Source organism: Bubalus bubalis, chromosome 21 (genome assembly GCF_019923935.1).
Source record: "Bubalus bubalis isolate 160015118507 breed Murrah chromosome 21, NDDB_SH_1, whole genome shotgun sequence".
NCBI classification, from domain to species: domain Eukaryota; kingdom Metazoa; phylum Chordata; class Mammalia; order Artiodactyla; family Bovidae; genus Bubalus; species Bubalus bubalis.
Genome location: NC_059177.1, coordinates 36888708 through 36910082, shown reverse-complemented (window position 1 = coordinate 36910082; position 21375 = coordinate 36888708). Strand labels below are relative to the sequence as shown.

Genomic DNA, 21375 nt, shown 5'->3' with positions numbered 1-21375 from the left:
TGTCTTCTGAGGTCGATGTCATTATTCCTCTGATTTACAAATAAGGAAAATGAGTTCAGAGAAGTAAGCAACTTGTCCAGATTTTAGAAACTGTACTCTTCACCGCCACACACTTGCAAAGACTGTGATGCTGTTTCTTGGTGAGTTTATGCCAACACAGCGTTCTCTGGTCTGTGGCTGCCAAGCCAACTCCCCTTTTTGGGTCCTGGGGATGATTATAACGCTTTTTCATTACCAAGGAAACCTTTTATTCCACAGGAAAATGGAGCCATACGGACTGAGCGCACACAAGGAGGCAGAAATGGAAATCCTTGCTGAAAACCAGCTCCTACCTGAGCTGATGGCTTGGGACTCAGAACAGAAGTGTGGCCTTTGATAATTGCTCACATCCTATACCAATTAAATGTTTGGGGAAGCTGACAAGGGCTTCCTGATGTGGAAATCACTTTGAAATGTGCAGGCTGGTAGTTAAAGCCTTTAGTCCCACTTGGGCTTCAAGCACAACTACAAAGAAAATATTTTGTAAATTGTACAAGAAGCAAGGATTTGCCAAAGCCTGGGTTAACCCAAACTGGTCAAGCAATTGCTTTTAACACTTTATTTCCTAAGTGGACTAATACCTGGGGGCAGATGGAAAACAAACTTGACTTCAGACAACACAGGGCTTCCTGAAAGCTGCAGGTCTCTGCACCAGACAGCTGCTGAGTGAAGAGCTTGGCTCTTTTCTTCGACAAAGACTTTTTATTTCAGGTCCAAGTTTGAGGTCGGGGGAATGCAAATGAGCCCAGCACCCCTTTCCTGACCTTTCCTTGATGGAATGGGGATGGCTGCTCCAGTGGAAAGGCCATAGACGTTCCATTTCTAAGCGCTGCTCAGTCATATTAAAAGTCGAACTCCAAAGACAAATGGATCAGAGCAAAGTCTAACCAATTAAGTGAAAACTGAGTTCATCTTAACTTCACAAGGCCTGAGGCTCTTAACTGTTGGTGTCTAGTCCAGAATGTAGTTGAGCAATCACAGGAAATGCTCCTCGAGGGACTCTTTTCTTTCCCTCTGCTTGCTCATGCAAAACAAAGTTCTAAATATTTTCTTCTGTCTGTGAAGAAGCTCTCTGGTGTGGAAGGTCGGTGGGTCAGGAGTGAGAAGGAATGGGTTCTAGTCTTGGCACTGCCCTCTAACTAACTGAATGCCCTGGACACAGCTGCATCAGGTCTCAGCTACGCTGAGTGCTTAAGCCCCTGGGTTTGTGAGACAGGCTGTCAAACTCTCTTGAACCCTTAATTTGCTCATCTTTAAAATGGGAATAAAAAGAGTGGCTCCACCAGAGAGCTGTCATGAAGGTTCCATGAGAGGACACGTGCAAAGTATTCAGGGCTCATGGTGAATGGCACCCCCTGGAGTTGTGCAAGAGAATGGCTCTGGCCTGTCACATAGTGTATTAGTCAGGGTTCTAGAGAGAGACAGAGTCAACAAGAGATCTCTACCTATAGTCTACCTGTAATATACATATATGGATATGCATATATGGAATATATCTATAGCTATAAATATCTCTATACATAGAAATATAACATAGACCCTTGATGAGGGTGAAAGAGGAAAGTGAAAAAACTGGCTTAAAACTCAACATCCAAAAAACTAAGATTAAGGTATCTGTTACATCCCTTCATGACAAATAGATGGGGAAAAAGTGGAAACAGTGACGTAGTTTATCTTCTTGGGTTCCAAAGTCACTTCAGACGGTGACTATTAAGAGATGCGTGTGCTTTGAAAGAGAAGCTATGACAAACCTAGACAGCGTATTAAAAAGTGGAGACATCATGTTGCCAACAAAGGTCTGTATATTCAAAGCTATGGCTTTTCCAGTAGTTATGTTCAAATGTGAGAAGGCAGAGCACTGAAGAATTGATGCTTTCAAACTGTGGTGCTAGGGAAGACTATTGAGAGTATCTTGGACAGCAAGTAGACCAAACCAGACAAGCCTAAAGGTAATCAACCCTGAATATTCATTGGAAGGGCTGGTGCTGAAGCTGAAACTCCAATACTTTCACTACCTGATATGAAGAACCGACTCACTGGGAAAGTCCCTGGTTCTGGGAAAGACTAAAGGCAAGAGGAGAAGGGGATGACAAAGGATTAAATGGTTGCATGGCATCACTGACTCAATGGACATGAATCTGAGCAAACTCCACGAGATAGTGAAGGACAGGGAAGACTGGCATGCTGCAGTCCATGGGGTCACAAAGCGTCAGGCATGACTTAGCAACTGAACAACAATAATATTAGACCATATCTTTCTATCATCTGTCTATCTGTGATTCATCTATCTAGAGAGATTTATTTAGGGAAGAAATTAATTTTATGGCTTGTACAATTGTGGAAGCTAGCAGATTTGACATTGCCAAGGCTAGACAGCAGGCTGGAGACTCAGGGAAGAGTTGATGTTGCCATGTGAATGAGGTCTGGAGGCAGAATTCCTTCTTCCTCAGGGACCTCACTCTTTCTCTTAAGACTTTCAATGGATTGGTGAGGCTCCCCCAGAGTGTGGAGGGTAATCTGCTCTAATGAAACTCTACTGATTTAAATGTTAATCACGTCTGAAAAAAATACCTTCCCAGCGATGTCTAGAGTCATGTCTGTCTCAAAACTGGGTACCCTGGCCTTGCCAAAGCGGCACATACACTTAACCACCACACAAAGTACATGCTCAATAAATGCAATTTTTATCATGCTTATTATGTAGCTATTATTATTTTTGTTGCTCTATATATCCTTTCAGATCCCTTCTAGTCCTGACAGTATCCTCTGATACATAGCTTTCATTCACATTTTGGGAAGGAAAACAGAAAGAACCACAGTATTTTGTGAGCAAATGGAGCCTGAGGAGGACACATACACAGAAACCTTGTTTTCTCAACTCCAGGACATGGAGTGCAGGTGAGAGCGGAGGCCAATACCTTTATGCCTTTCCCATAGCAGCGTTTCTCAAATTAAATGGTTTCTATAGCATTTCGCCATTTTCTAGTAGCTAAGAGATACTGAGTTCTTGCCACATGCCAGGCAGCATTCCACATGCTTTCAGTGTATCAGCACATCGTGGCCTCACAGCAACTACGTGACGTGGGTACCATTACTGTCCCTCCTCCCAGTGAAGAGGAAGGTGAGGCCAGAGAGTATAAGAGCCTTGTCTGAGATCACACAGCTAGGCAGTGGTGACCAACATAGGCCGTTCCATCTTGTTCTACAGCCTGTGTGTGTTGACTGCATGACCACCATGGACAAATACTCAGTGTTGGAGTGACGGGATGAAGGAAACGGACACTGCCTGTCAGCCTCAGTGCTGCGTGAAGAACGATGCTCGGAAGGGTAGTTTCCCTAGTGCGCATAAGATCACCTGGGGAGCCTACTAAAATGGCAGATTCCCAGGCCCCATACCTAGCGATGTTGATTAAGCTTGGGGGTATGACCAGGCACCACACAAGGACCCCCTGAAGTCCCCTGCCTGGGCCCAGGGTGCACTGGGGTTGAAAAGGCTCCCATATAGAATGTGTACCCATTCTATCGTTTTGTGAAACTGAGCACCAAGCACTGAAGAAACATCCTGGCTTATCAAGAAAGATGAAGAAGATGAAAAAGGCATTGTACCTATGAAAGTGGCTACACCTGAGAGTGGCTCAAGTCCTAAAAGGCGGTCATAACATAAAGACGGCCCTATATGATGGCAGGTCACATCTATCAGAATTCAGTGCATCGTCACTTGAGTGCCATAAGAATTCTATGTCCTAGGAAGCATATGCAGAACCACAAAATTCTCGCCAAGTTCAAAAGTCTTTGGACCAAGATGGGCAGATATGTATATACACAAGGGCCACATGGAAAACCCAATCAAGTGATTTAACTGTTGCACAGCTTGGAATGCAGGTGGAAAACCCAGGCTTATGTGGGTACTGAACATAGGCACAGGGGTTATGAGGACATCCCTCTCTTGTAGCTAAGAGTCATTGACATAAAGGCCGGTGTGGCTCTTTGGGGTTTTGGACAATCATGTCAACACTTGGTCAATCTCTTGGGTCATTAAATGTTTGGAAAATATAGTACACAGAATAATGACCTTTCTTTCCAAACCCAAAGATGTCCACATCCCAATCTCCAAAATCTGAGAACATGGGATATTATTTTTCACAGGGGCTTTGCAGACGTGATAAAGGTAAGGATCTTAAGATAGAGAGATCACCCTGATTATCTAATGGGCCCAGTGCAATCACAAGAATCCTTAAAAGAACGAGGCAAGTGAGGCAAAGTTAGAAAAAGGTGACATTTTCTCTTGCTTCTAGATCAGGCTGTGCATCTAAGCAATTGCTAATAAATTGTGAATATAGAGATTACCAGACTAAATATAGTTAAGACAAGGATAAATAGATCATGACATCACTTATATGTGGAATCTAAAAAATTTGATAATAATGAACTTACTTACAAAACAGAAACAGACCTACAGATTTAGAAAATAAACTTATGGTTACTGAAGGGGGAAGGGGGAGGGCAGAGAGATAAATTAGGAGTTTGGGATTAACATATACACACACTAATATTTATAAAACAGAAAACCAATAGACATACTGTATAGAACAGGGAACTCTACTGAACACTCTGTAATAACCTATATGGGAAAAGAATCTTTAAAGAATAGATCCATGTGTATGCATAACTAAAACACTTTGTTATAAACTTGAAACTTAGACAACATTGTAAATTAACCACACTTTGGTATAAAATAAAAAGTTTAAGAAAAGTGGTTCTTTAATTTTCATGTGCTGCCTTAAAATTATTGCCCTCTTCTCACAGGTTGGATAGACATAGTGAGGATAAGCTGTATAAGGACACCACCTTGAGAAAGGCCAAGCCACAGACCAGAAAGAGCCCAAGTCCTCTGTGACATACAGAATAGAGTCGCTGACCAGGTCCAGCTGTCTGCTGACCTCTGTGTGGTGAACAAGAGAAAAATAAAAGCCCGTCTTATTCTGGGGTCTCTCTGTCACAGCTCTGTGATAAAATGAATTGTGTCTTTCCAAAATTCATATGTTGAAGCCCAGACCCCAACAGTGATTGAACTTGGAGATATGGATTGTAAGGATTAAATGAGGTCAGGAGGAAGGGCTCTGTCCTGTAGGACTAGTATTCTTATAAGAAGTGAGGTAGACACCAGATCGCTCTCCTGTCCTCAGTGCTCACACCAAGGAAAGGCCATCTGAAGACACAGTGAGAAGACAGCTGTCTGCAAGCCAGGAAGACAGGCCTCACCAGAAACCAACCCTGATGGCACCTTGATGCTGGACTCTGACCTTCAGAACTGCCAGAGAACACATCTTTGTTGTTTAGAATACCCAGTCTGTGATGTGCTGTTATGGCGGCCCCAGGGGACTGGCACAGCCTCTTAGCCTGTATTCTAAATAATAAAGCTGACCCTTGAACAACGTGGTGGTTAATCCAATAAAAACTTATAGTCAGTTCTCTGCATTCATAGTCCTTTCATATCTGTAGATTCAACCAATAACAGACCATGTAGTACTATAGCATTTACTATTGAAAAAAACCCACATGTGCGTGGACCTGGGCAGTTAATGTTTGTGTTGTTCAAGGGTCAGCTGGACACTGCTGCATCCCTAGTGCCTAGAACAATGACTGGAAATTAGTAGATGTGCTATGAACAGTATTCGGGTAAATAATGAGTAGAACAGAAAGACAATATTTAATCTGTGCAGTGCTATAAAAATGTAAAGAATTAACACATTCTATATAGATTATGTCTGCCCATTCACTCATCCAACCATTCACCTTTCTATCACTCTGGCTGTATTCATTTGCAGGCAAATGAAACCTCATCTTTGAATCCTACCAGTGTCTTCTCCTCCACAGTCCACCCTGAATCTACCCATGGTCAGTTCCTGTGCATTTTATCACCTTTATCACTCCAAAATTTTCCACCATTACAACGGTCACCATTCTAACCCAGATCCTGTTATCACTGGCTTACTTTGCAATAATTGCTTCCAAACTGTTCCTCTTGTCTCTGTAGTTGATCCCGTCGCAGAGACTTCTATTAATAGTTATTTGTGTCAAATCCATTTTGCCTTCTAGGAACAGATTCCTCATTTCATTTAGTCTGGCAACACACCCTGAGAAATAACCCTAATTCTCTACTGCTTCTGCAGCTTAGGTCAAGAACAGGGCTCAATTCTGGCTGAGAAGATACAAGTGGAATTTGTTGGGTGATGTTTCTGGAAAACCCCTTTCAGAAAACGGAAAGCTGGGACTAGGCTACTTTTTACCATTTCCCTCACTCTTTTATTTTTGTTGCTTGGAATTTGGGAGTGATTGCTGGAGCTCTGGCAGCCACATGGAAATATGGAAGACTGAGGAAAGGAGATAAAGAAATGACATCTCTGATGATTTTGTGGAGCTACAATACCAGCCTTGAATTGCCTATCTTTAGGTTTCTCCTACATAATGGTGAAATATACTTTTTAATGTGTAAGCCATTGCAGTCAGGTCTCTGTAATTAGAAGCTGAACACAACTCCTAACTGATACAGAACCCATGCCTTCCACATTGTCAGCTTAGATATACTGATGCCCATTTGCAGTACTGCTACTTTGCTACCTCTAGTGCAGGGCTAAAGCATCTTCATACAACACAATCCCATGTGACAGGAGGCATGTCAACAGCCTCATTTTACAGATGAGGAAACTGGGGTTTAGGATCACATAGTCAGTACACGTCAGACAAAAGACAAAAGACCAGGTCTCAGATGAAGCTGTGGGCTGACAAGAAACTATGAAACTATGGTGCAAGCTATGGGATCTGGAGATTTTATACATGTACACGTACATGTGCATGCAAACACACACACACACACACACACACACATGTAATCTTGAGTGGAGATGTGTTGCTTTTGCCTGTCTTCATGCCATCTACCCTTTTCTGATAGCACAGCCTTTCTTTTCTGGGATAGCTGGTCTTTCAACTGAAGTTGTTGATCACCTGCCTCTAGGAGGGCACATAATCCCAGCCCTCTTGATGATGTCACTAGTTCAGAAGTGGCCATGCAACCCAATCAGAGCCAAAGTTCTCTCTGAGACTGTCACTTACTCACTGTATGTGAATGTGGGCCCATCTGCATCTCAAAGGCTCTGTCTGCTTTTCCAAAAAATGATGCTAAGTCTATTACGTGCTCAAGAACAAACTAAAACAATCTAGTAAAGGCTCCTGCATACAGGGATGTTCACTTACTATTAGCTGTTCTTTAGATCTCTTTGGAAAGCTCTCATTTTCCAGGAATCAATCTCTAGAATAGAAATATTGTTACATGATATTAACAATTAAGCCCCCAAATCTCACTTAAATCTTCTGTTCTGTTTGGTTACTTGTTTCCCCATTGCACAGACAAGAGGTTTCTTTGTCTGATTTTCAGAATAACCACTTCCACTAACTGATTTAAGTGGTGAAAAGACAAACCTTGAGACAGTCCCCATTCTTTATCTGTCTCCAGAATGGCAAATGCAATCAATGCGATTAAGAAAGCCTGTATTTCTTCTCAATATGGTAATCTTAAAAACTAGAAAAAATAAAACAAAACTAGAGGCATGTTCATCCCATCTTGAATCAAGTGTCCAGAAATCACGTGAAACACAAATGTTTGGATGTGGTCATGGTATTTATTCGCAGTATATTTTCACAATGTATTAATAAAGGAGAATAACACTTATTCATACATTGAATATAACTTCCTGGAGCACTCTGAAGTTTGTGTGGGTTTGGAGAATACTAACAGGTTTCTCCTAATCTCTTTGGCTTTTGAAGTGGGAAGGTTTCTCAAATCAAGTGTCTGACGGGTGACGACTCTTCTTCCATCAGGCTGAAAGGGCAGAAAGACCATGGCTTTGGCAGTTCCATTTTGGAAAGAAGTAATAAACAGGACTTCCACAGATGAATGGATCCAAAGATAAGAAAGACTCAGGCATCTTGTACTCCATAGTTCATTTTATTCCTGAATGCCGATTACCGCAGCAGCCATGGACACTGACAGGGTTTAAAGTTCATGGCTCAAAGGGGCTAAGTCACCAGCCAAAGTTTTCATGCAAAATGCAATCCTGATGACTAGGATTCCGGTTCTGGATTTCTCCAGGTGTGCTGGGGGGCTGAAGTTCACCGCCCCCCCATGCATCCTGTCGCAATTGTTGACATAGACACCATTTCAGAGTATCTTGGCAAAACGCTGAGCGGCTCTCATTGGCTCAATGTCACTCTGTAATGAAGCTGCTTGAAGGACCCTCTCTTTAACCAGAGGGACGAAGGCACCATTAACTGAAGCAAAGTACTGATAAGAATAACAACAAGAACAAAGTCCCATTCTCTTCCCAAGAAGCCATGTCTAAAAACAAGGGTAAACAATTGGTCTTATTTTATTCAAGTGACTCTCTGTCCATTGAAAGTTGTCCTTCGGCTTCTCCCTTCTATTAAAAGTGTTTACAGTTCTGAGCCTGATTATCACTTAAATACACACAATATTAGCACCAAGGCAGCAATTTTTTTTTCCCAGAGATCACAAGAAACTGAATAGATACTTAACATAATTAATAGCTGGTACAATCTGTGACATCACTAATTACCAATTGGCTAATGACACATTCCTAGAAATGCCAACAATATCCTCATACAACTCTCGTAGCACCTTGATGGTAGCTAAGTTGTTTCTTATAAAAAATTACAATTAAAAAAAAAGTAACATAAAACATTTACAGATAGAAAGTAAACAATAGTGTACCGTGATAATAAAGGATCACTTTTGTCATAGAACTACATATAATGTAGAGTACGTAAAATGCAGTGGTCTGACTGCAGGGGACGAAATAATGTGAAAGGCAGTCATAATAGAATCATTTTACGTACAAAAATATTACATCACAATAAATAATTTCAAACATAAATATTAAACTTTACATCATTAGGTTATTCCACTTTTATATACACACACACATATATACATATGTATGTGTATATAAGTATATATATATGCATATGTACACACACAGGCACACAAATTCTCATACACACACACACACACACACACACACAAATTTTAAGGTGGAGGTATTTCATCACTATCCTTCATCCATCCCATAATGGCTTCCTCTTCTGAGCACCTGAAAGCAAAGGAACCAACCAGGAAATGTAAATCTTCTGTCTCAAATGACATAAGTCAAGAACAGGTAAGCCAGAAATTTTTACATATAGAACTTAAATTAATGCTTGCTACAAGAAACTGGAAATTTCAAGGATATATAAGAATAAAATAAAAAGCCACCAGCCTGTGATTCCCCCAGCCTGAGATAATGTTCTTCACATACTGGTGTATTTCCTTCTAGCCCTTTGGTACAGACATGTAAATATTATGTGTATATGCTCATTCAAATGTTACTACTCATAAGATATGTATAAAATACGCTTTATTAGATATAAAATATACATAATACAAATCAAATGGAGATCCCCTGACTGCACCTTCCTTTATTCCATCTCCTCTTTTCTGATAACAAACTCTTTCTGGTCCTTTGGCAACCATCCCTCTTCCAAATGAAGCTGTCAGTCACCTGACTCTAGGTGGGTACATGATCCCAGTCTCCTGGATATTGTGACTGGTTCAGAAATGGCCATGTGACAAATCAGAGCCAGAGTTCTTGTGCAAAACAGATGTCAGAGGTGAGCATTTACTAAGGGCCATGAGATGTAAAGATGATGTAAACTTAGAACTGCCAGGGACCATGGTGCGGAGGAGATGATCTGCCCGAGAATGAAGTCACTCAAGAGGCAAGCATTGCTGGTGGATGGAGAAAGAAAGAGCCCCGATGACTCTGAGCCTCAGGATCCAACCACGCCTGGAGACAGACCACTGCTTAGACATCTCAGTTACTTAAGACAGTAAGTTTGTTTTCATTTTCCTTTTTTTTTTTCCCTGTTGCTTCTTGCAGTGGAAGTATTTCTACCTTAAGTTCATCATTTTTAATATAGATGATTAAACACTGAAACTGATAAACAAGTGTCAGCTATATACTCCTTTGCCAGGATCTTGAAGAGCCTAAAAAGGATAATGGGCTGCTGGAAGCTTGAGGGAAGACATAGGAGGGTCGCCTGAGTTGGCTGAGCTCATCTCTTACACATGAAAGGCAATGAGATGAGAAAAGAGAGTGATCAGTTCACTTCTCTGCTCAGCAGAGGGAGCGCTTGCCAGCATAATGTAGTCACGACAGGAACTGTCAAACTTTTAACAGGGAAACTCTCCTGCGCATTTGTTAAAATGCAGATTTTGACTTTGAAGATTTGGAATGAGGCCAGAGATCCTACATTTCTAATAAGCTCCCATGTGATACAGATCAGGCTGGTCCTTGGATCACATCGTGAGTTACAAGTGTGCAGAAGAGTACAGAAGAGTACATTAACTGAGAGCACTGGCTGTGGGTAGAACCCTCCTGGGTTCTGCCAAGGAAATCCATGGTGAACTTAAGCCAGTCGCTTAACTGTTATGGATCTCAGCTTCCGTCTGTAGAATGGGGGTAACAGCCCCAGACTGTGGCTTCCCTGTGAGGATGCATGGAAATAATGCCTACCCAGCATGGTGCCTGACACACGGTCAGTGGTCAACGACTGTCATTAATATTACTCTTGTAATACCCTTGGCAGTATTTCTCAAAGGCTGATCTGTGAATCTTCTGCATTAGAATTTCCTGCATTAAAAATACAGATTCCTAGATCCACCTTCACTCAACGTTGCAGGACCTCTAGAGATGGAGCCCAGGGAGCAGCATTTTTAATAAGCACTGCAGAGGAACCTGGTGCAGGATGTCTGGGGACCGCATATCCAAGGTGGAGAGCAGGTGGCCACAGGCGTGCGAGAACAGATGGGCAGGAGACACAAGGCTGAAAAGCACTGGGTCAGCTTCCCCTGTCTGGGGGCAAGTGACCCACCTACATTTGCTAGTCATTAGACTGCAGAAAGAATGAGAGAGAGCCAGAGGGCAAGAGAGAGAGTGTGAGAGAGAGAGGGACAGAGACACTTACCTTAACTATAAAACTCGAATCTCCAGGCCAGTGCCAGAGGACGGAGCACATTTTCCACAGTAACCACCGCACTTCCCGACAACCCGGGTACCATCCTGCAAAAAAAAGATGCATCATCTTAGTCCACCTGCTTGGCTACTATGGTTCCGGGGCTTGAACTGGCTTTGGTGGGACTCATTCCGGTATGTACAGCAGGTAGGACTTCTCAGCAGAAGTGGGGACCAACATCCTCTCCATGGTCTAAAGCAGGGGCTGAGAAGCGATGGCCTGCATGTCCCCTGTGTTCGTACGGCCTGCATCTTCACAGAGTGCACTTCAGTCTTTTGGCCCTGGTGCTTTCCCACCCTCTTTGAAACATCCTTACCTGCACTTCTTCCACACAGACCATTCATGGAGACTAATCTTTAGTCCCTTCACACTCAGCATGGTCTCTCCTCAAACACCCAGCTGAAGAGTCTCAGTAGAAATCTATCTCCTCATCAAGAACCAAAGGAAACCACTCAAAAGAACTGCTTTGCTTTTCACCTGATTATTGACATAGCTACCAGTGTCAAGAAGAGTGTTTATATTTTTAAATGGTTGGGAAGCAGCAAACCGAGAATACTATTTCTTGATAGGTAGAAAACACATAAAATTCAAATTTCAGGGCCCATCAATAAAGTTTTATCAGAATACAGCCACATCCATTCACTTTCCTCATGTCCTGGCTGCTTTCTTGTTACAACAGCAGGGTGAGTGGTTGGTCTCACAGCCTCACACAGCTACTCCGCACACAAGTCACAGTGATACACTGTAACCTGTTTTGAGGGCCATGCCTATTGCAGTATTATAACATTTTCTTTTTTTTTTAATAACCAGTGTATGTCAAAATAAGAAAAGACACAAAAAGTAGACTTTATTGTACTTTTAAGGTACAGTAGGATGGATTATTCTATTCTCACATTTACATGGCAAAGCACTGCATTCATCATGCAATGACACCGTGTACGTGCGTGCTCAGTCATGTCCAACTCTTTGCAACCCCATGGACTGTAGCCCACCAGGCTCCTCTGTCCACAGGATTTTCCCAGCAAGAATACTGGAGTGGGTTGCCACTTCCTCCTCTAGGGGATCTTCCCAGCCCCAGGGATCAAACCTGTGCCTCCTGCGTCTCCTGCACTGCAGGTGGATTCTTTGCCACTGAGCCAAAGGGGAAGCACACGACACAGAAGTTGTGCCAAAAGAAGACGCTATGCACCAATATCACCACACTTAGCATGTGCATGGTATTCCCAACTCTCAGGCAAGCAATGCTCAGGAATTTGGAAAACTTAGAATATCTCATCATAGTGTAATTCTTCACAAAAATAAGAAATCAAAGTGAGTAAGGATAAAAGATGAAAAGATGTAAGCGTCCAAGTGGCGTGTTTGTTAGCGACATAAAGAAAACAGTCTACTAGGTGGTGAGTTCATGAAACCTTGTTTAACTGGAACAGCAGAAGACATATGTCCAGAGAAAATCAATTTGTTGAACACTGTTATCCTTTTGGCAAGACCAGTTGCTCCAAAATTTAATGACATTTGGGAGCCACATCAATAAACAATTTAAAAACGAAGCAAATTGGAATGGTTTCCTGCGGTTTTTGATGAGAAGATAGATTTTACTGATACTCTTTCAGTTGTTTGAGGAAACCATGCTGAGTTGTGAAGGAACCAAATAATTAGTCTCTATGAACGCTCCGTGTGGAAGAAGTATGGGCGACAGTATGTCAAAGAGATAGAGAAAACACTAGTCAGAAAAACTGAAGAGGAATCTGCTAAGATGTGTTGACAACTAATAATGGTAAGATCCATCTGTGGAGAAGGAAAAGCTTTATTTGGACCAATTTACAAAGCTTGCGAAAATGTAAGACGTTTAAAGCCTGTGATTATTCACTGTGGAAAATACAAGACCCTATCTAGTGTCATGGAACCCATGGTGCTAATAATGAACTTCTTTTTCTATCATAGACTTAATCTTCATCAGTTTTGGGAATTTGGGTATCAGGATGAGAAGTTGAATACTCTGACTTATCCTAACATACAGCAGTTGGATGACTTAGGAGTGGTAGTTTTATCATGAATTTTGAGCTCAGGGACAGGATAAATAAATTTTCTGAACGAGAAGAACTGTTCTCAATCACTGTCATTGAACAAAATTAATGGTTTTGGACACTATCTTTTGCTTCTGGCTTGATAATGTTTCTTAATGAACTGAAGCTAAAATTACAAGGCAAAAACTGCACTTACAGGCTAAAGTTATACTGTGGTAAAGTCATTTCAATAACAACTAACATTGTTTGAATCATAAATCATGTTAAGGTGCTTTGTACACTTGGGATGTGTACAAGGTGCTTTGTACACTTTGTACACGTGCTTATGTACACATATTGGGAAATCTGTCAAATGTTAAAAATGAGAAGCTTTATTGCTATTCCACATACATTTATAGTGGATATACTTTGTGAGAGTGAACTACAGTTTCAGCAGCACTTTTTGGACATGGATGTAAGTGCAAAGGAAATTTTCATATTTCAAAATCCATCTAATGAGGTAACTGAAGAGAGCTTCCATCTCACCTTCAAGTACAAGTGATTCATCTGTAATGTAATGATGTGCAGAAAGGCAAATACCAAGTGTAAAATCTAACGGAATTCCACCAACAGCTGCCAAGGCATGAAAATGCTCAATTAAAGTGATGTGGTTGTAGACGAGAGTAGTGTTTGGCAATACCTATCTCTGAAAATAGACATTCATAAAGACGAAGTGCAGAACATCTCATTTCAGATCAGCATTAACAAAAATAACACTTCGAAGCAATTTTGGTAACAGAGAACACTGATTAAATAAAATGTTATCCTTTCTCAATATTTCATTCATTTCCTTGGTAGATTCTGGATAACAAAAATATACACTCAATTATTATTCTGCTTTGAATTTAATCATTAAATTTTTTGTGTAAATTTGTTTTCATTCTTGTCATATAAATATATATGTAATATCCATGATTTTCACCTCCTGGATGGCAAAATCTAAAATATTTACTATCTGGCTCTTTACAGAAAAGGTTTGCTGAACCCTGGTCTCTAGCCTTGTACAGTCCTACCTGTCTGGATTTTTCTTGCTCTGTTCTTGTCCTCTGCATTTCTTTGGGTTGCTCCTCTAACATGCCTCTTAACACAGGGCCTTTGCATGTGCGGCTCCTCTAGCTGGAACTCTCTGCCCTTTCCCTCTCTGTGTGAACTGGACTCTGTGTGCATTTACCAGCTTTTGTCTGGTAAATTCTTCAGAACTCAGCCCAGAAGCCACTTCCTCTGAGAAATCGTTCTGACCAAGTTAGCAGCTGCACAGCACCCTATAAAATGGGGTAGTTCTCTCTTTATGTCTGTCTTCCCCCCCTGGAATGTAAGTCCCATGATGGCAAGGCCAGTGCCTTGTTAGAATACTAGGGTCCCCAGAACCTAGCAGTGGTCTAAACACACATTTGTTGAATGAATCCAAGAAGGCTGAACAAGTACGCTCTTCTCTGTGAGCTGCAATTCAAATGGCCCTGCTACTCAGCCCCCTTAATCCTTCCCCATGCTATGAAAAACCCCTTATTTAACTGTGGCATCATATCCCAGTTTGTAAATTACCATGTCATATGAGCCACCCTCCACCCCTGACTCCTGCACAAGGTTTGGCAACTAACATGTTTTTCTCCACTGGGACTAATGCTGGTGTGAATCTTACATGTGTGCACATTTCAGAATTTCTTTGGGCCATATTTGATTCATATGGCCCAATATGGAAGTCTTTTGAAAACAATGGATAATCTCATTAAAAAAAGAAAAATAGCTGAAAAAGTTTTGAAGAAATTTTGAAGAAAAAAAAATATATAAGTTTCACTCTTTTAAAAATTTGCATGCTTTTGATTATGAGTGAGATTAACTTGGAGGGCTTCCCTGATGGCTCAGTGGTAAAGAATGGGCCTGTAACGCAGGAGATGTGGGCTGGATCCCTTAGTCAGGAAGATCCTCCGGAGGATGAAGTGGCAACCCACTCCAGTATTCTTTCCTGAAAAATCCCAAGGCCAGAGAAGCCTGGCAGGCTACAGTCCAAGGAGTCATGAAGAGTCAAACATGACTGAGTGACTGAGCATGCATGCACAAGAATAAGTTGGAAGACTGAGCTCTATCACCCCAGTGGATCTTGGTTTTAGGGGCCCATGTTAGTTCTGGAGCTAGTCTGACATCATCAACTAGATCTGATGCCAGATCAACTGGCTCTCTAGCCAGGAACTTTTCCCCTAGGCTGAAGTATATAGGTCTGGTGGCCTTAAGGATGCTGACATAGTAGAAATGCCTTCTGTCTCATTAAAGCTTTTTTTTTCACCCAAACTCTTCCTTCCCCAGCAGCAGAGATCAGATTGTCTCAGACTTGCATCATATCTTTAAATAACCTTTTTAAACCTCAGTTTTCTGGTGTATCTGTAAAATGGGGATAATACGTCTCCACTCATAGGTTTGCTGCAAATGAAAGAAAGCATATCAAGTGCCCAGAATAGCACTTGGCCTAATGTACATGCTCAATTATTAGTGATCATTGTCATAATGGTGCTTTTTAATGTGTGAATTTCCATCACGGCCTGTTCTCATGGAGATAAGGAATAGTCTGGGTAATTATAAAATTGTTGATACTCGCTCTGCAATGTTCATGTTACTTCATTAACTAGGACTCTATTAATGTCATTTAGGTAAAGGTTGAACTAACACTTATTTCTAGTACAGAATAAAAAATATATGTACTGAGAAAATAAATAGCATAAACATGATTGTCATGGAAACAGTAACTATTTCAGAGAAAAAGGTATGTTTTCCAGCACTTTTGAAGTACCCACTCTCATACAATAAAACATTAACTGTAAATCATTTTTATTTCTCCATTAAAGCAGGTCCTCTAAAATTCTCTTTTCAACAAATATTTTGTTAGCAGAGTTTGAGCTATTACATATAATTAAAATGAGCGACTCTGTGTTCCATTAAGAACAGTTTATAGTTCATACTTTTCACTCTTTTCTCTGCTTTCTTCAGTCAGTATAACCAAGGGAGGTTGATTCGCGTAATTTAGGAAAGCCAACACATCTTTGATTAAAGTGTGCTTATTTACATTTCTTTGGAGCTGCTGGGAGTGAAACTGCCCGTTAAAAAAAACAACAGTATTTGTTTTTTTCCCAAATAAAGTCCTAATCACACATACACAAATGTACACACACACAATGTATAAATATCTAACTTCTATGGGATCATACAGAATAAAATGTACACATATATAAAAGGTAGTTTCACTCCACTTGTCTGTAGTAAATGTATGATTTTTATACTTGGTGGATAATTGAATTTTCACAAATGAATTTTGGGTTAGGACACAGCTTATAGTAGATAAAAAAGAACTGATTCTTTGCTTGCTACACACACACACATTTATCTCATGCTACTTAAACTCCATTGATTGTAAATGAACTGAAAGATTAAAAAAAAAAAACAAACAGGAACTGAGTCCATCTCCCATACAGTAATACAACTTTAATTTTTAATTTCAAAGTAATTCTTGGATTTAGAGCCCTTCTCTCAGAAAAACAGTGATGGTTAGGCCTCAGGGCCAGGCACCCAGCCTTCAGAAACACAGGCTCCCAGCTCCTCTCAGACCCTGTCCCATCCCCTAGAAACACAAAGCAGCACAGAGACCCACGGACACCACTCCCACCCTGCTTACAGGAACCTGCCTTCACTGTGCCTGGCTCTGAGGACCATTCTGGAACCTCCTCCAGGACGGAAGGCGAGATAGTAGCCCTGAGAATGGGCATCTTTTGGGGTAGGGGGAGTGCTGGCAGGGGGGGACTCTCCCAGATGGGGGCTGAGGATCTTCTCACATCCTGAGTGCGCTCATGAGTTGGGGAAGCACAGAATGTCACTGGCAAAGGAGCTTAGAATGACAACCTTTTCTCTCCAATCTTACAGGTGGGCCAAGTTCCCCCCTTTCTGTCTGGCTGCCCCTCACCCACAGAGCAGAAACTTGGTACAGTCAAAGCATTTGTCTAGAAGCCCATGCCTGGACCCAGGAGGTACCCCATATGCCTCAGTCCTGGGTGAGGAAGGGCCCGTGTGGACAAAATCCACATGGTGTGGTGGGTACCAGCCAGGTCCAGGCTCAACCTCTGCTCAGGCTGCAATCCCATCCTCCCATCACAAGCAAGCTTGCATCTTTCACCACCGTGACCAATTCTGCAACCTTATGGCAAGCCTTAGGCCTATGAAAATGTGATAAAATTAATAGGCAACATTTACTGTGCCCCTGCTGCCTGTCCAGTGACATGCAAACAGCTTTATCTCCCTATTTCATTTTTGCTCCACAAGAACCCAACTGGGTAAGACCACCATGATACCCATTTTATAGATGAAGAAACTGAGGCCCCTGAGAAGTTAAATAACTTGCCACAATGGCAGAGCTGGTAAAAAAGCATGGCAGGCGATCTGACTTAAGGGCCTGGAGGCTTAGCCTCTATACTCTGTGGCTTCTGTGGGCTTTGATTTCAGTGCTCCCCCAAGAATTCAATGAGTAACCTGGAGGAATGGAACTGAATGCATGTAAACTGTCCAGTAAACACAGGCGCTTTCAGTAACAAAGGTTATTTCAATAACAAAAATCCTTATCAGTTTAAAAAAAAAAAAATAGAATTCTTCCCACTACACATATACGGGCAGCCAGTAATGAACCTGACACAGACTTATTTTCACCAGGTCTGTTCCTGTTGGTGAGACCGTGTGCCCATCCTACAAGTGGTTCTGGTAATGCAGTTTTACCCTGAATGACTGGAGCTTTCCTTTAGTTTTTCTTGGGGAAAAAACAGTTTATCACCAAGCAGGTTTAGAAAATGGAGGATTCCATTGTGTTTTTCCTTCTGGTGCTCCTGGCAGAAAAGTGAAAGAAAGTGAAGCGTGAAGATGAGAGGACTGAATCAAAGCAAGGCTGTTTGGAGTCGATCAGGACTGGCCAGGATCTGTGCAAAATAGAGCAGACCAGCTTCAGCCCCTCAGAAGCAAGACAGTGGTAAGGCAAGGTGGGAGCAGGATGTGACACAGCTTTTCAAAGTGTGTTGTGTGGAACAATGGTAATTCGGGGAAATTAGGGTCTGACTTTGAAGAGAAGTCTCTGTGATTGGTTTAACTTAGGTCAGTGGTTTTCAAGACGTGGTCCCAGACCAGGGCATCAGCATCACCTGGGAAATTGTTGGGAATGTACATTTCAGGCCCCTTCCCAGGCTGGCTGTGTTTTAGCAAGTCCTGGCCCAAGTTTGAGAACCACTGATTTAGGGAAATGCTGGGTTCAATAGAACCACACAGGTTTCCTTCCTGTACACTTTATTCCAACCTCCAATACATGCATGGTTAGTTACTGTGACTCTTACAGAAGGAAATAAAATATACAATTTTCCCTCAAGTGTCTTAGGCTGCGGAAGCCTATTTTCATGGAGCATTCCTAGAGGATGCTGCTTTGTGGACCACACAGCAGGTCAGGCACACAAAGCCTCGTTTCTGGGGGCTGCTAGGAGCTACAGATTACTTAGTTCTGGCTCATGGGGATTAATAAGGAGTGCTCGACAGACCCTTGAGACTAATTTTGAGCTGTCTCTCTGAGCTGTCATGGAACACCAAGATTAAAAAAAAATTTCTGACAAGCAATTGTGAAACCAATTCCCTTCAGCACAGGCGGAACCTCCCCAGAAGGCTGGGGGAACAATCAGCCCGTCTCGGCAGGGCAGTGATCCCTGTCGCCACAAGGTGGCGCTCCAGGCCGCAATTACCTTTAGGTTCTGGATGATCACTGCAGTGACATGAACTAAATTGAAACTAAGGTTTCAACACTGTTTACATATATGGTTTTCTACATAATCATGGCTTAAGTATGACCACGTTTGAGGCAATGCATTTTTTTTTTTGTCTCTCTTGGTCACTGCAACATAATATATAGTAGAACATAAGAACATAATTTCTGGGCCCACTGTAAAGCACAGCAAGTGTGCTCTCTCTCAGTTCTCTTTATTTCTTTCAGTACAAGCAAAAAAATTAATGATTAAATTATAAGCAATCAATATAGCTATTTAGATAAATCAGAATTGAAGGAGTTAATTGACTTTCAAAGAGAAAAGTTGTTTTTTTTTTCCTCAAAGACACAAATTTAACCCTTGAAGCTAAAAAAAACCTCTGAAATAGTCCTGGAACATTATAATTGATGTTTCTTCTCTTCCTGGGTGGAAGCAGGCTGATTGAGCTGTTTCTTTATATTCGGATTTTGATAGGGTTTAGGAAATGGCAACCCACTCCAGTGTTATTGCCTGGAGAATCCTAGGGACGGGAGAGCCTGGTGGGCTACCGTCTATGGGGTCGCACAGAGTCGGACACGACTGAAGCGACTTAGCAGCAGCAAGTAAAAACACCGGATGCTTAATCAGATGTGAATTTCAGATAAACACATTCTTTTAAAAGAAAGAGTATGTCCCATACAATGTTTTAGACATGCTTATAGTAAAAAAAAAAAAAATTAAAAAATCTTCCTTATTTGAAATTCAAATTTAACTGGGCATCCTGTATTTTGTTGGCAACCTCACCTTGGAGTAATACCCCACTTTCTAGTCCTCTTCTTCTCTCTCCATTTCTTACTTTTCTGAGGAGACCCTGAGACAGAGGTCACAGCTGTGGCAGGACTGTGGCCACAGGCCATACCTTGTAAGTTTCCCATTTGCCTGTGGGTCAGCTCCTGCCCCTCGTCCTCGTCCTTGAAACTCCTTGGCTGGAAAGGGCAGCGCTTCCTGCCCCACCTTAGACATTAGACACCCCTGGGGAATTTCAAATTCTGCCCCTGTCATAGATTCCCTGAGTGAATCTGGATGGGGCCCAGGTACATGCATCTTAAACTTTCCCAAGTGACTCTAACATACCCCCAGGCTGAGCAACATACACAGACCAGAGCGGATTCAGAGTGTCCATCTGAGAGCTTGCTCAGCTGTCGGTCTTGCTCAGAAGCTCTGGGACCCCAGAATCTTCACTGTCAACAAGCTCCCAGGTAATTCGGGTGCTCTGGGGTGATCCCACCGTGAACAGCTAGATTTTAGAGCACGAACTGACTTGTAGAGCCTGTGAGTTTTTCTCTCATTCTCCAGAAACCCTCCTGATGAATGACTCCTTTTTCCAGCCCTTTTTGTATTATTTCATTTCTTCTGAAACAGACATCACTGTCCCTAAGCTCGCATAGGTTAATTGCATGTTGGTTAATTAATTGCAAGATATCTGAGCCACACACACCCTTAGAGGCTGGTGAGTGCTTTCGGCTTCCTGGTTAGGCATCCTTCTAATTGCTCCCATGGTACTCAGGTTCACATCTCTGGGAAGAATTCATCAGAAGGGTAAGCAAGACTGCTCCACTCACCTGTCCACGCGTCAACCTTCCATTTATGTCCTCAATTTTCTTCCTGACACTTTGTAAAATGGTTTGAGGAAGTTCCTTTAGCACCATAGCCTCAGAGGGAGGGAAAGAGGAGGAGAAAACAGAACTCATCCTCCAAGCCATAGGGACCCTTACCGGGGACTTCTTGATGTCAGAGACGGCGTAATTCCCTTGGGAGATCCATCTGGCAGATTCAGTTAGAGACAAACCGGTCCCGTAAAGGTTGATGCTAAAACGACCCTGGAATAAATGGCCAGTGAGCAAGATTTTTAGTCCACGTGACATCCTGAGCAAAGGTCCCACACAATAAAAAGGTAACCTGGAGAAAGATATGAATTCATTATGAAAGGTAACTAATGACTGAGGGTTCTTTGTGGTGGTGGGGGGCGGTTCTGAACGAGGCACTTTACATGCATCATCTCATCCATCCTTGCAAGAGCAATCTGAAGGGGATTTTCTTCACAGATGGGGACAGGGAGGCCTGGCGAAGGTGATTAACTTCTCCAGGAGACACTAAAAGCCCAACTCACATTTTCCTAACTTCAAAGTCCTCACTCTCAACCACCGCTATTCTGCGTCCCTAACACAGCAACCCTGATGTTGTTCACAATTATCAGATTCCTACAGGAACAAAATGCCACAGTGTAATTTTTTTAACAAGATCTCGCTGCCAAAGCTTCCTGAGCTTCAGCTCCCCACCGCGCTGAGCACGCCGAGTCCTAAGCACAGCGGGGCGAGACTTCAAAGGAGCGGCGC

The 21375-nt window shown here is 42.1% G+C and overlaps 1 protein-coding gene across 3 annotated transcripts in view; it reads right to left on the bottom strand.

The window, feature by feature from the left end:
- Window positions 1–7698: 7698 nt before the first annotated feature.
- The window catches only part of ADAMTS9 (ADAM metallopeptidase with thrombospondin type 1 motif 9), a 161484-nt gene continuing 147807 nt past the window's right edge, over window positions 7699–21375 (bottom strand). For 2 of the 3 annotated variants that reach the window (XM_044933473.2, XM_044933475.2), the window contains 3 exons: window positions 20755–20859; window positions 11119–11213; window positions 7699–9206 (listed from right to left, as the gene is read on the bottom strand). In XM_044933473.2, the coding sequence (XP_044789408.2) occupies window positions 11124–11213; window positions 20755–20859 (195 nt within the window). In that variant the 3' untranslated portion in view covers window positions 7699–9206; window positions 11119–11123. Of the gene's footprint in view, window positions 9207–11118; window positions 18176–20754; window positions 20860–21375 lie in introns of those variants that run through there. The other variant, XM_044933474.2, reaches the window with a different exon arrangement.